The 15615-nt window shown below is 42.4% G+C and overlaps 1 protein-coding gene across 1 annotated transcript in view; it reads left to right on the forward strand.

Moving 5' to 3' along the window:
- LOC114846730 (partitioning defective 3 homolog B-like) overlaps positions 1-15615 on the forward strand; it is a 127339-nt gene that overhangs the window by 46883 nt on the left and 64841 nt on the right. The window contains 8 exon segments of the mRNA XM_029135733.3: positions 161-269; positions 1204-1343; positions 1458-1586; positions 8861-9052; positions 9626-9784; positions 12191-12344; positions 14817-14925; positions 15025-15149. Of these exon segments, the coding sequence (XP_028991566.1) occupies positions 161-269; positions 1204-1343; positions 1458-1586; positions 8861-9052; positions 9626-9784; positions 12191-12344; positions 14817-14925; positions 15025-15149 (1117 nt within the window).

Genomic DNA, 15615 nt, shown 5'->3' on the forward strand with positions numbered 1-15615 from the left:
GCCCATGATTGCTACTGTTAGTAGATGAGGCTGATGTGACTCCTACTGTTATGTGGTCACCTCTTTGTAACTGACAAATGTGTTTATTGTGCATTACCTACAATATAATAAATATATATTTAGCTATTTGTATAGAAATGTACTTGCTATTTCAACTTAGGTCTCAAAGGCTAGGAGTGAAAGCCCACTGCTTAAGAAAAATACTGGCCTGTCCGGCTTGGTGACCACCAAGAGAGGGGGACGAAGACTGAGGATAGACCTTAGGAAAGGTGAGGAGCACCTGACTTTAAAGCCACAGAAAGAATGAACCCACGTTTCTTGGTCTGTCATTTTATGTGCTGTGGATGTGTTTTGAAATACTAACCTCTTTGTTTCCTGTCATTGTCTGAGTGTACTGTATATGATTGACAAGCTATTGCCCAGCCTGTGCTTATTGCCACAAATCTTCGTTGTATGTTCGTCTGACTCTGCTCTCTCACACCCTTCCTTTCCCCTGATTCCTTTTCTTCAGGGTCTATTAAGTCTTTATTGATCTGGTCATTTCTGCTGATATGAATTCATACCGGCCCAAACTGCTGACTTGGCTCTGCTAAAAGAAGCTGGACTAAATGAGGTCTAATAAAAAACACAACCTCACAGTCTGTGTGTGGTCAGTTTTGTACACACATGCATGTTTATGAGTGTCCACATGCCCATTTGTGTGCTTGTGCTGAACAAGTGCTTCACTGATTACTATTTTAATCTTCAGCACATCCCTTTCCAGAACATTGACTCCATGTTTCTGCTTTGTTGCACTCATTTCTCTTTAACTTTTTGCCTCATCTCTTCCTCATATTTTTCCCTTCTCTCTGCCCCATATCTGAACCCATTTTCAAACCTCCACACCTGCAGATACTTTGCCAGCAGCTATAGCTAAAGGGTTTAAAGTGACACACTCACGCCCTGTGCAGTGAGGAGCTGAGTCAACAACACTGTGTTGAAGTTCCCTGGATTAGTTTTGGGTGTGGGTGTGTTTGAGTATAAAAATCCCTCATGCATCCTCTCACACAAAGTATTTGGATGACAAATATAGAGTCTAGCAGCAAACACCTGTACAGGATAACTGTAATAACAGAAACCTGTGAGTATTACTTTACTGTAGCTCGTGTACTGTGGTTCACCTGTTGCATTTCTTGGTGTGTGTGTGTGTGTGTGTGTGTGTAGGTCCAGAGGGTCTTGGTTTTACTGTGGTAACCAGAGATTCTTCACTACACGGTCCCGGTCCTATTCTAGTCAAAAACATTCTGCCTCGTGGCGCCGCTGTCAAGGATGGGCGCCTGCAGTCTGGAGACCGCATACTCGAAGTACATCAGTTTGTTTTCACACTCACACATTCGCTCAAAAAACTGTGGGAGGCATTAGATTTCTGACAGTGGAGACGTTGGTGATGGTGGTGTCTTAACTTGGTCTGTGTGCAGGTGAACGGTGTGGATATCACAGGCGTGGGCCAAGAGGAGCTGGTGTGTATGCTGCGTGGCACACGACAGGGAGAGAGCGTGTTTCTCGTGGTTCTACGGCAGGAAGACATGTTCCTGCCCAGAGAGATGGTAAGAGCCAATCACAACGCTTGATCGTCAACCAATGAAACATATGTTTTCTGTGAAAGGATTCTTTAAGTTAATGTAGCACTTGTGTTACAACTTATAATGATTTTAGTAATTTCCATTTTGTACACTATTAGAATGCTTTCTGACTATTTTAAGTAATAAACATCCTTTTGATTCACACTGTTTCAGCTTTCTATCCTTTTCCATGACTTTGCATGATCATCTGCACCACCCCTACAACACATTAACCAAATGCCCTGGCTATATTTGAATCTCTGTGTTGACTGTTCTGTAAAACAGTAGCTCTCGTGTAGGTGTCACCTACTGCACAGTCATCTGCACTAGTACATGACAAGAAAATGTTATGCTGTACTTCCTTAGAAACGTAAAAAAAAACAATTTGTTTCATAATTTGTTTTTGTCTTTCTCCACCCATCACTCATCTTCAGTTCATTTTTCCGTCTCTCACTGTGTCTTATTGTCCTTTTTTATGAAGCCCTTTTGTGTCTTTTTCCTCTCTTATCGACTGATGTTTCCTCGATGGCTACCAGGAAGTCCCAGTCTCACACACATGCATGTGACCTGGACGCCCATAGGAAATTCTGTTTCTGTAGACAGGAAGTAGAGCAATGTGCAGGAGTGTGTGTTAACATGTGTTAACATTTTATGATCACTTATGAGTGCTGCACTTTCACAGTGCCCCTACTGCGCATGTCTGAACTCCATGGCACTGGTTGGTGCAATGGTCAAGGATGCCTTTTTATATTTTCAAAGTATTTTTGAACATTCGTCATCCTGTTTTATCAACAGCATTATGCTACCAACATGGCATGGTTTAGCTGAAAAAATATTACAAATGTAAAGATTTTTCTGCATGTGAGAACAAGTCTAGTCTATTGCTGTTTGACATGATCAAAGACAGTATGTTAATATAATTTATTTAGGATTTCCTTTTCTACAGAGGTTAACAGTGGTTCTGTTGCTTGGAAGGTGTTTGACTTTTTCTAGATATAGATGAAAGTACATTTAACCCTGTACTCAGGCCAAATAGAAGTTTAGATTAGTTTAGAATTAGAAGAAGATTAGTTTAAGAAATAATTAATTAGTTGAGCAGTAGTTGGTCAAAGGCTGTTGAATATAGCAAGACATTACTGTACTTTGGTTTGATGTTTTGATGAAATATATTATGAGAAGGATGATGTGTTTCCATGCATTTACCTACTGTATGCTAAATAGGAATGACTGACATGCAGTGTGGATGCAGTACAACAGAGTAATGTGGCTTCACTCACGTTTTTTACTTATTTTATTTATTTAATAGTTTATGCCAAGTTGTTTGCGTTTATGAGGAGGAAACAGAAGAAGGATGATGATGAAATGATGGAAGGATCTTGTCTATCTTCTCCTCCCCCTCATCCGTTGTCTCGTTTTAGCCCACCATCTGGTGTTGTCTGCTAACGTGAGTGTGCTTGCTGTAGAACAAAGACATTACACCACCTCTATATATACACACACACACACACACACCCTGTACAAACACACACATTCACTCAAATCAAAGTCAGTTTTACTGTGACTACAGTCATATAGATGACATATTTCACAAATCAGCTCTATTTCTCCTACTGTGTTTGGTCTCTAATAGCATTTCTGTAGGCACAACCAGACAACATGAAAAGAAACTCCTGTACAAAGACCAAAAAGTATACTGTACGCCTGCTGATTTGGCCAGTGCCTCGAAATTAATGTTTGAGACAAAGATGCTCTTTTGTGCTTCCAGACATTTCACACCTCTCTTTTTCTGTCTGTTCCATGTACTGTAGTGTTCTTGTCTGTCACCGACAACTCCCTTGTTTACCTCAGGCAGTATGATAAGCGTTTCTTAAAGGTTTAAATTTTGCAGCAAAACATATTGCACATATTATAATAACATTTTATTATAATAACACATATTATACATTCGCTTAACAAACTTGAATGCACCATGCTAGTATATTTATCTGTAAATATGCACTGTGTACCTAGTTTTATTAAATTTGGCCAGCGGTAGTCTGGTTTAAGCACAGGGATCATTCTACACAATGACAGTCAGATGCTCACATAGAATAACAATCATGTTGTAGAACAAGATTGTACTGCAGCTTTAGATATCTTTACTTTAGAAATGATGGAACAGCTTTCATATTATACCTAGAGTTCTCAGCAAGAAATGCATGGCGTGACACAGTACAGTACATGAGAGATAGGTACACTACAGTATATGGATGTAAACCATACACAGACACACCTGTCACTCTACCAGGCTCTTTGTGTGCTTGTACTTCTAGACAGTCGAGATGCTACCGCCAGAAACTCTTCTTTCAGACCTTTCGCTGTTTTCTTTTTCCACAACAGGAAGCATTTTCCTTCGTGCCAGATGCTGTTCTCACACGCACTGACAGATTAAATCAGTAAACAGTTGGCAGCTGGTGACAGAGCACATTCAAAACAAAACAACTTTATTGAACAGTTTCTTCATTGAGTTTCCTCCATCCATCACCATTGCAGCCAGTGTGTGTGTGCGCGTCTGAGCACTTTGTCGCAGTCTGTTGTCCCTGTGTGTGAAATCTCACTGATATCGTCACCAATGTGACCTCCCACAATCACTACAGTAGATCCCCCATCTGTTCTACCCTCAGAGACCTCTGTATCCACATGCACGCATACACACACAGACTCTTTGGCATCTTGACGTCTCCGCAGGAGCTGCCATCATCCCAGCGGAGAGCAGCCGAGAAGGGTATCACGTCTCTCTTCTCCCACTCTGGCTCGGCTTCTCATCTCATATCTCTGTGCTGTTTATTGAAGGTTTATCAGCTCCTTCATTATCCGATCATCTAAAGTCGCTGCTGTGTCACAAAGCCCTCGGCAAACGAGTGTCACACACACTCATACAGAACATAACAAATGTGGGTTCAAGTCCGTCAGGATCAGCATGGGTGTTGTCACAACATGGCAACTTCTGACTCTTACCAGCAATTTTTTTGTTGTGTTGGGAGCAACAAAGACTTTGGAAAATGCCTTTTTACCAAGAGTTTTCAGGGTAGAACTGATTCCGTTGCCATGCCTGTACATATGGAGCATTAGTAATGAAAACTGAATGACACCTGTGCCTGCTGTGTCAGAAAGAGAAAATAAACTGCCTTTCAGAACCTGTTCAGCTCAGTGATTAGCGTATTGTTTCTAGCGCGTTTAATTCATTCAGGCGTAATGCCTATAAATGACAGGTTTTATTTTTACTTGAAGTGTTGAATAGACAGCATCATTATGACTGACATACAGTGTACAAACAGTCTAGACCATGGCAGGCCCGAATTGGATTATTCGAACACTTTAATATTTAATATTAATGTCAGTGATCTGATGATGTCGTGACTGAATTAATAGCAATAAGAAACTAGACAAAGCATTTCCTAAACAAAATGCTTTAATAATAAATGTTTTCTCCAGGAAATCCTGACAGTTGGAGAATTTAAAACATTCCGTTGTAGTAGGGGACAAAGGGATTGAACTAAGCTGAATATACACGGAACAAGCAGAAACTAATAAATTTCAGAATAATAGTAATTTAATAGTTTAGTAAGTATTTATAATTAAATCTTTAATATCTTTAATAAACCTGCAGATAGAATTTTCCAAGAGCCCCTCAACATTTCTGAAGCTTTAAAAGCATCACATAGCACAAGTAGAAGTAGTTTTATACTTATAGATTTTTGAAATGGGCTTTTGTTCAGTAAGGCAATGGCAGAAGTACTGAATGTGAAGGAGGTCACTCAAGCTGTGACAATCCCTAGCTCATGCAATACACAGTGATGGGAAAGCTGACAATTCACCAAAAACAACCCAAAACTTTCAAAACAATTAAAACTATTACAAAAGTGAATGTGCATCTGGAGGCTTGTTTAAAATTTAAATAGGGTCTGTATCTTTAAATATGCTGACACAGTTAAGGCTGAAAGAGAACGAAGCAGGAGGCGATTTAAAAATGTCTCTTGATTCATTTGAATGAAGCTGAGAAATAGCTGAAAAATGCCTAATATTTTAAAAAAAATTGAATTGGAAGTAGCACAGAAAGAAACCTTCATATCGTGCCAAATAGAAGTCTGCACAGGACTGCACTCACTTACAGCGCGTCTTCTGTGGAACACATGCCCATCTGACCAAATGCACTATGAAATATTTTTGCTTCTGCTTTCACGCCCACTCACCAGCTCCGGTGAACTCTCGTCAGCTTCATATCTGACATCCTCTGTACAAAGATTCCTTTTCGTTATCCCGCGTGGTGAAGACTGTTGCCAATTACGTGTCCGTGTGTGCGCAGGGGCCCCGGCGCATGAACAGAAGGCTGCTCAGCTCGCAGCACGACCCCATTACAACATGACTGCCAATGACCACTTGTGGCCTCGAAAGATGAACCGTGTTCGCTTACATCCGCTAGTTTCCCGGGTCCAGGCGGCGAAGCTGCCCCGCGTACGCCGACCTTTAACCTCCTGCTGAGGCGGAGATGTATTGTACAAAGATGTTAGTATGGATTTATCTACAAATGAGTGTAGACATCACCGCTTCAGAACACACAGTGCTGTGTTTGCATCCATCCATCCGTCCATACAGCTCCGTCATGGACGCTTTGCCCTTGCAGGCTTGTACAGTAAATCCTCCTTAGTCACTCTGATGATACTTGCGGTCTTATCTCCGGCTACAGCGAGGGGATGCGGGATTGGACATTAGGGGCCCATCATGAGTGGTCATTGATGGGACATTTTATTTTAATAAGTCCAAAGCATAGAGCCGTAATGTCTCTGGGACTACTTACCTCAGCTATTTGTATGTAAATGTGTGTATACATGTTTGTGTGTGTGCCTGCTCTGCTGCTGCATTTAAGCCGAGCAGTTGCTGTTGTTTGGCCTTGTGAAATAAATCCATGGCTAGTCATTCTCACAGCATGGGGCTTTACACACACACACCCACCTCTGGATGGCTTGTTGGAAGGGCATCTGTGAGCTCCTCTCATTAAATGAACAGCAAGTTGAAAGCAAGTTTTCATGACCATAGAATTTATGGCAGAGCAGTACAGTGTGCCCCCCTTGATAACTAAAACTACTAGTCATTCTTCTTCTCTTGTTTTTTCCCTTTCTTAGATTTATGGACATCCTTGTTTTTTAAATAAGGTTTGAGTATTCTAGACGACTGCTCATTGTCACATCATTTTTAATTCTCTCTTTCAATGTGTCTGTCTCAATGTTTCTGTGAATCATTTAAATGAAACAACACACATCATTCACACACAGAATCAGTGTCTAAACTGTTTTTTTTTCCGTTCAATTGATTTTTTTTTCTGCTTTTGTCCTTCTCTCATCCCATCATAATGGGAACTCAAATTCAAAACTAGCGTGATGAACAATTGACAGTTGAGTTCTTGCACAAAGGTTTACAATTTGACAGAACAAAAAGAAAACACACATGAAGGACATCACTGTGTGATAACTTAATATTATACGCAGATGTACTCAATACAGCATCAAAACACCAAGCTGATATAATAGAGGCAAAATTGCACCATGCACTTATATTACAATGAGTTTCAGCCTGTGTGTGTGTGTGTGTGTGTTTGTTTAAAAATCTGGTTTAGTTACAGAATAGAACAGAGTAGAAACATATTCTTTCTGTGTCTACTTAAGTGTAAAAACCAAATAGAACAAGACAACAATGTTTTAGTTTTTTTAAGTTGCTCACAGGCAAATTATTTGTCTGGTAAATTATGGGAGAAAGCCTGGGGGCTGTGCTTATTCACTGTTTTACAGAAAAATTGAATTCATCACCCTGAAAAACAACTTTACATACATTTGCATACTTCCGTCAGATTCCATAAAACATCTCAAAGCTCCGTGGGTGGTCCTGACCCCAACGCTGGAAACTGCTGGCTCAAACTTTTCTACTGTACAACAATAACACGCATCCTGCGCTCTACCGTCAGGGCGGTGCTGCCGGGACCCCGTGCTGAGTGCAAGCAAAAGAAATAATGAATTAAGCAACTCGGGGGAAGTTAAATCAGACGAATTAGAATGTAACGTGGACGGACCAACTGAAAATCATGAACATTCTTCGGACCGGATCTCGGAGACTAATATAATCTGTGTGTAATTATGCAAAGGAAGTCGCTAACAATTCTCTCGCGTGGGGGTTTAGAAGTTCTTTCCAAGGTTGCGGTGCTTCCTATCAGGTCTGGACAGTGAGTCTGTGCGAGAGGGGGGGGGGGGGTTTCCACCAGCGAAAAACAGTTTTCTGCAGAGTAGAGGACTTTGTGCCGGCTTAACGCTGTTAAACCTACAATCCTCACAGACAAACAGCGTCTAAACCTGACACTTGCTGACCCATGCAAACGCACACACACACACACACACACACACACACACACACATACACACACACACACACACACAGACTTTCTCCATACACAGTCATATTTCTGGCAAACACAGATACCTGTTTGAAACTATAAGAATAATATTGATTACATGAAACCTAATTGGTCTTCTATGTTTGTCTGTGTCCTCAATCTTACTATGAATCTTGTCTTTTTTATGTAATAATAAGATTCTATAGCCTGATGTACTGTAGTTCATCAGTGCAAACTCTAGGCTGAGCCTTTACAATTCTTGAGGCCACACTGTGTGGAGGAGCATCCACCTCCACTTCGTTTCTGACATTTTTCCCTCCAACTCCAACTCCAAGTCTCCGGCCTCGTCATTACTGCCGTACTGTACCGTGCTTCTGTGATAATGGTATTTTCAGTATCTAAGAGTCATGTCTGTGTTTTACATTTCATTTCTGGCCATATTCCTTTTGATCATGACTTTTGTCTCCCTGACTCTCTGTGCTTGCTGTATTCTCTTCTGTCTAATTCACAGGTCATTTTATTGATATTGCAGAGCTGAGAAAGGAAAAACCATGGATATATAAAAGCAGGCAATCCAAATGGCTTTTTTCTCTTTCTTTTCCCTTATAAAATAGACTCTTGGTCGCAATTCTTTCACTCAGAGAGAGATTTAGTTCGAAAGCTTCTTGTTATGGACTCTCTCAAATGGAAAAGCTTTTAGTTTAGCTTTTGGAGCGCTTTCAAGCGCATTGAGCTGGCCTCTGTCTCTCCACCCAGACCCTGTTCACCTTTCTCCCTTCCTCATTGATGTCCCTGCACCCCACCACACCACCATCATCGTTTTGTGTCTCATTCCCAGAAGGAGGAGGCACCCCGTGTTCCAGGCTTTGTTTGTGAGAATGGAAAGGAGCAGCTCATGTTTGAAATCCCCCTCAACGACACCGGCTCGGCGGGACTGGGCGTCAGCCTCAAGGGGAACAAATCCAGGGAGACGGGAGAGGATCTGGGAATTTTCATCAAATCAATTATACATGGAGGGGCTGCGTACAAGGTGACACGATTTTCTCATGTTGTGCATATTCACGTTTACCTGAGACAGTTCCACAGCCCGAGCTTTGCTTTAAGTCTGGGGTTTGCATTAACTGTCCTGTGATGAAGGGGTGAGCTAGAGGTTTGCTCCAGAGTCAGCAGTGTTCTACCAACATCACACACAGGTCACCTCTGCAGTTCAAGGACTGAAGTGGAACATTATGGAAATTCATAACTCTGTAAATTAGATTAGGTACAGGAGATGGCCCTACTGTACGATGCTGCAGTGTGTGCTCCTGTTCTAATAACGTCTCTTTATTGTCTTCCGTATCCTGGTAGACGGTTGACTGGGTCAGCTGTGGAGCTACTGTAAATAACGCATTAATGAGCCTCGCACAGATTGCGCCCAGTCGTCTCATTCTCTGTCCTGATGGTGGTGGGCGGCGACGTTTTTAGCAAGCACCTCAAAACAAATATTGGCAGTACATGAGTGCGCGGAGCGTATGAATGCGGCCTTCTAATGTCGCTATAAATGACTGAACGCACAGTCGGGTTGTCGTCCAGTGTCCTGATAGAACTGGACCGTGTCTTTCAGGACGGGCGGCTGTGTATCAACGACCAGCTGGTGGCGGTGAACGGGGAATCGCTGCTGGGACACTCCAACCACGTGGCCATGGAAACGCTCCGTCGCTCCATGTCGCAGGAAGGAAACGCGAGAGGGACCATCCAGTTAGTGGTGCTGAGGGTTTTGAAGGTGCTGTACACACACGCCGTTCCTCTGCTGTACACACTAGGTTGGTTTGTGGTATACTGTGCATAATGTATACCTACTGTACTGTCAGACAAAGCTCAGATCCAAGTGAAGACACTTAACCTACATTGTGGACCTGTAGCTCCTTCTACACGCTACCTATTCAGCTGCGATTCAGTCATTCTCCACATACTTGACACTAGTCTCCCTGCTCTCTTCTCTGCTCCCACCGGCAGTAGCAAAAGGCTGTTTCCACTCGAGCTGCTGAGATTTTGTGTGTCTGTGTATTTCTGTGTCTGTGTGACAGAGGAGTCTTCACTCAGCTGCATCTCTTTTCTTTGAGCAAAAAGAAAAAAAGAGATGCCTTTCACTTTGGCAGCTTTTCAGTTGACGCCTTTCACACGACTCCGTTCAGTATTTGTATAAACCCTTGCGCACTCGAAGCCAGGTTGTTGGCTTAAGTGTGAATGGCCCTAAGCTTGACCTGCTGGTAGCTGAAGAAGAGCTACGGCCACCACAGACACAGAGGACAGCAGACATACAGTAGAGTGTATAACAGAGAAAGCAGAAAGTCACAGTGTCAAGGTGTGCGCGTTTTTAGAGTAGTGCTGCTCACAGACACAGACACAGTGTTAACACATCAAAAACACAAATATTCCTTTTATGAAGGGGTGGGGGGGTATTACAAGGCATCTGAGTGACATTGTGTGTCAAGTAGTTGGTTGATGCTTGCAGTGGTCTGGGCATCTCCTTGTCAATAACTCAATAGTGAAAGCTGTTTGCAGCATCAAGGAGTCACATCCTTCTTTGTCTTAAGGGTGGAATGGATACAAGAGGGAGGAATAAAGGTAGATAAGACTGTGTTTTAAAAGCCTTCATTGATGTTTTAACATTATAGAAGTGGACCACTCTACTTATTTCCCTCTGATCTTTTATTCTCCCCTCTCTCTGTCTCTCTGTCTCTCTCTCTCTCTCTCTCTCTCTATGGTTCACAGTTGCCTAAGATATAATCTGATAATGGGCTTAAAGGTCAACAACATGTAAATTAGCAAATTTTAGTGTAGTTCATTATTATTTATCTTAACAATACAATGCTCATTTAAGGCTTTTAACTGATCCCAATAGATTCCTTTAAATTCTTCTTCCCACCCTACTTTGTTCTGCTTGGGGCGTTGTGGACAGATTCTAAAACAGCTGTTATCCACATTGCTGCTTTGGTCGCCAGCTTTATATTCACTGCTTGAGGTCTGTTCTTGGCCTTTGACTGTGTGGTTGTTATGTGGTTTTGTCTTTGTGAACAGTAAAGTAGCTGTGTTGGTAACTGCTCAGAGGTGGTGGGTGGGCCGGTTTTGGTGAAAAATATGCTCAAGGAATCTCACTGAGGCTGCTTTAATTTTTCTTAGGTTGATAGAATCTGGGGGTTCGTACTTTAACCAATGTTTTTATGCCTCATCAGCATCTTTTCAGTGTCAGAGGAAGCATTTTGTTTTCCGGGAGTAATGTGTTTGCACTATGACACGGGCTAATGGGGTGCGTGCTGGGAGAGCGTGAGGGCGAGAGGGCACCCACAGGACCTCTAGCGCACTGGAGAGTGATGGATCCTGGGTCGGAATTAGGGAGAGGTTGGGTGGAGGTCAAGAGCTGGCTCTGGTGGTGGGGGTCAAGAGGAAGATGACTAGGAAAATGAATTTATCACATGCATTATCATGTGTGAGTGGACACTTTTCTTTCTTTCTCTCTTTCTTCCTTTACAAAAAGGCACAGAAGTATAACTAACGGTGCAATCACACCACACTATACTAGACTATGAATAGGTCCATACGCACACTCGAAAAGTAAATGCAAGTTGAACCTGACGAAATATTATATAAAAAGAAAAATGGTCAACACTTGGTTGTTCAAGGCCCTAAGAACACCAGCTCTCCCAGGGGAGAGGTGACTGCATGACTGTCAGCGCCACACACACAGAGAGAGGGGAGCAGCGCTGGAGACAGTTGCAGCCCAGCAGGCCATGGGAAAGGCTTCCCCCCTTTCATCTCCAACCTTCATCGTCTTTTGAGTGCCCGTCTCTTACTCACCCTCCTTGACATCAGATTGCGTTTGAATGCTTACTACAAAGCTTGCACTTGGTCATCGCGCAATTGAAATGCAATCCACACGCAGCCACCTCTTGTAGAAAACAAGAGAAAGGATTTTAAGAACTGTAAGAGACATCCAGTTTGCCAAACTGCCAAAGATTTTACCAACATCTTTTTTCTGAATATTGTTTCAGGTCTGTTGGAAAGTGTTTTTCTTGTGCAACTGAAGAAGCTTTTTGTTTCTTGCTGGGTAATTTATGAATCCAGCGCCGTCCGCTTGTGTGTGTGTGAAGTTTTAAGTCCTCTGGTTTTTCTTTGTCCCCTGTCTTAGGATCAGCATGGCCTGTCGCCCAGCCGCTCCTTGGATGACTCTTCTGCTACGATGGGATTGATGAACTCGGTGAATAATCCGCCAGGACTGGTCAGTCGCGCCAACGGCCTCGTTCACCCGGCCGCGGTCACCAACTCTCTCTACTCCTCTGACGGTGAGCACGGTGTTTAGTCAGCAGGGCACAAGTTAAAATTTTGTAGTAGTAGTATTACTGGTATAAGTGTGACTTATGTCACATCACTCACCACTAAATGCTTATTCATTGATACTGACTACAACATTGTCTCCAGTAAACCTTCTCCCTAAATATTCTAGTCAGATTTTTTGTAACGTGTGCGTTTCTCTTTTTGAACCAACCTCAAAGGTAACAACATAATTCCCTAGTAATCTCGGTGAAACACAGAAATTATGTCTCCAAGATAAGAACAAACTAAAAACAAAACTGAGTATTGCCATCTACAGTGCATCCCAACTTAATTAGTCACTATCATGCCTGTGTTTCCCTTTCATTTCACTCCCTGGCTTGTTTTTTTCCAAGGTTGTTCTGTTTGCTGTTGGGTTGGCTTTCATCTCTTATATTATCTATATATGTGTTGCTGTGTGTTAGTGGGCCTTTTAGTCTGATTGTGTGGACGCTCGCGTTGTGTGTCTGTGTATGTTTTCTTTCCCCCTAAACGTTATCTTTGCTTGTTTAGAAATGCGTTTGTCGGTTCATGGATTTTTTTGGCCGCTATCAAACAGTGTTGTCTTTTTTTGTATGTGTTTACACTGGCTCTGGCAAACAGCGCTGACCTTGAATCCGCTTCACTGTTCAAACTCACCTCGGCGGTGGTGTCATTTACATACGCGCATCGCTGTGTGTTAGTGTTTGCGTTTGTGTGCGCGCGCGCCCGTTGGAGGCGGCTCGGAGGTTATGCGCCGCTGTGGGTTTGTCTGTGTGCACATGTGCATTCGCCGGTGTTTTGCTCAGCTAATGAACTATTTCTCATGCTGAACCCATTTTATTTAGCAAATAAATTAAAAAAAGAAAATATGATTTTTTCTTTTTTTTCTTGCATCGATGTTTGCTTCCGCAGATGAATAAATTAAGTTTAATGATTCCCTACATTCAATATGTATTTATGGAGATGTATTTTTGCATTTATACTGTAGATGTTTCTCTTTATCGCTTATCCATTACTGAATCTCATTATGTCTTAGAGTCTCCTGTCTCTCACTTTTTATCCATTGTATGTACTTTGTCTCTTTATATCCTCAAAAGAGTTCATAAGTTTGGCTGGTTTAACCAAAATAAAATAACCTCTGTGTAGTTTGTCAGATATTATGCAGCCTTTCCCAAGGCTAATTAATGTATTATTGTGAAATTTAGCATTAGATGCGCTAGACAACATTGTTTCTGTGTAATGGAAAGACTGGGGCAGATGGGAAATAAGAGAGAGGATTAGAGAAGTTGAGACAGAAGTGTTGTAGACAAATATAGATGGGAGGAAGCAAAAGTTGAGTGCACAACAAGAGGACTCATAGATTTGCCATCGAAGCAAACTGCTATTGATCTAGCATCCACACAACAAATGCCTTTTTTACTTCAAATACTGGCAGGCGGCGAGAACAGATATCTGTGTTTGTGTGTGTGTGTGTGTGTGTGTGTGTGTGTGTGTGTGTGTGTGTGTGTGTGTGTGTGTGTGTGTGTGTGTGTGTGTGTGTGTGTGTGTGTGCGCACATCTGTGAGGTGAAAGAAGAATGTGTTTTTGACAGTTGAGCTGATTAAGGTGCCCGCAGTGAAGATGAGGGAGGAAGTTTAGTAAAAAAAAATAGGTTGAAAACTGAGTGGGAGATAAAATGATTTATGGTAGATGTGAAAGGAGAGATAAATGACAGGCAAAATATCAGAAGATGGCAAGATTGGGAGCAGGGGAAAAATAATGCAGGTGATTAGTGGAGAGGGAGCGAAGAAGGGGTGGAGATGAGAAGGTGCGATAACATGAGATGCTGCTGTTTTCCTCTCTCCCCGTCTGTGTTCAGTCGTACTGTACGTGTGTGGATGCAGCAATGGATGGTGACGGTGTGCTATAAGGACACCAGTCTGTGTCATTTGGCATCTGTGCACCTTGAGAAGTGACTGCTAGATTGTGCTCGTGTGCGTTCGTGTGTGTGAAATTGTCATCAAGTCATTTATCATGATGCAGACACACTCTCTTACTTTGTTTGCTCACTCCTTCCTGGTGTTTGTATTGTTCTTCCCGTTGCAGATAAGCAGATAACAGCTTGATCTCTTCTGTCTTTCTACCCAGTAGCCTAATAAACCTCTTGCGACAAGTTGGTTCATCTGAATAATATTTTAGCAGCAGTCCGTCTGCAGGATCCTGACATGTCGTTTCTATTTGACATCACTCAGGTACTCTCCACGTGATGAGGCTGAGAAATAGAGAAATGATGGTCTGAGAGGATTCAGTGGATCTTTATATTCTCTGTGACATCATTAAAACTTCAAATGTCACATTTCTAACCAGGGTAAAATTAAAGTGGTAACAGCTGCTGTCATAATGAAGGATTAAAGTCTGTCACATCTTATTACTGTACGGCGTCTTCAGTTCTCAATGCAGACTTGTACTCCCTTTCTCTCCAGGGACCAATGGGAGTTATTCTCACATGGACGAGGAGGAGGAGGAGGAGGAAGAGCTTTATGGACACGAGGAGTTCAGCAGCATTTCTCAGCATTCCTACCTTCTGGAGAGGTGTGTGTTTTCTAAAGGTGCCTTATATATATCAACATGTGGAAACATTAGCATTATATATTAGAACTGATAAGCTTAAAGTACTGGATTTTGTTATAGGGAAAACTCTCAGACGTCTCGAACGGCTCAGCCCCAGGCCTCCAGTCAAAGCCAGCGGCAGTTCCAGCACGTTAAAGCCTCCAAAAGCATGGACCTGGGTACGACTCAGAACCAGCAGCACACCGGTGGGGTGATTTTTCTGTTCATCTGCTCTGCATGGTGGCTGCATGCATCTCACACTGTACATAGGCACATATTTAGGTACGCCTGCTGATGCATGCCTGCTGCACCAGTGTTCTCCAAGCTACGGTCCGTGTACATGCAGGCGGTCACCTCTGCAGGGTCGCGCTGCACACCGTGCAATGACACACACACAGACATGGGAATGATTTATGTCTTTTGCATGACTGCACGTCTTTGCAGTTGTCTTGATCTTACAGTGTTTTTTTGTTTTTTCTGTGGTTTTGTTTTACATGGTGTGTTATCGCATTAGTCACCATGACATGACTTGTTGTGTTTATATGCTACAGTATGTTCATCACAGTAGGCTTTTTATGCTGGAATCTGAAAAGTGAGGGAGGCCAATTCAGCTTTGTCAGCATTTCACTCATGGATGAGGTTTACAGTGCCATTCTGCTGATTTAACAGTAA

The sequence above is a fragment of the Betta splendens genome, chromosome 21 (assembly GCF_900634795.4).
Source record: "Betta splendens chromosome 21, fBetSpl5.4, whole genome shotgun sequence".
NCBI classification, from domain to species: Eukaryota; Metazoa; Chordata; class Actinopteri; order Anabantiformes; family Osphronemidae; genus Betta; species Betta splendens.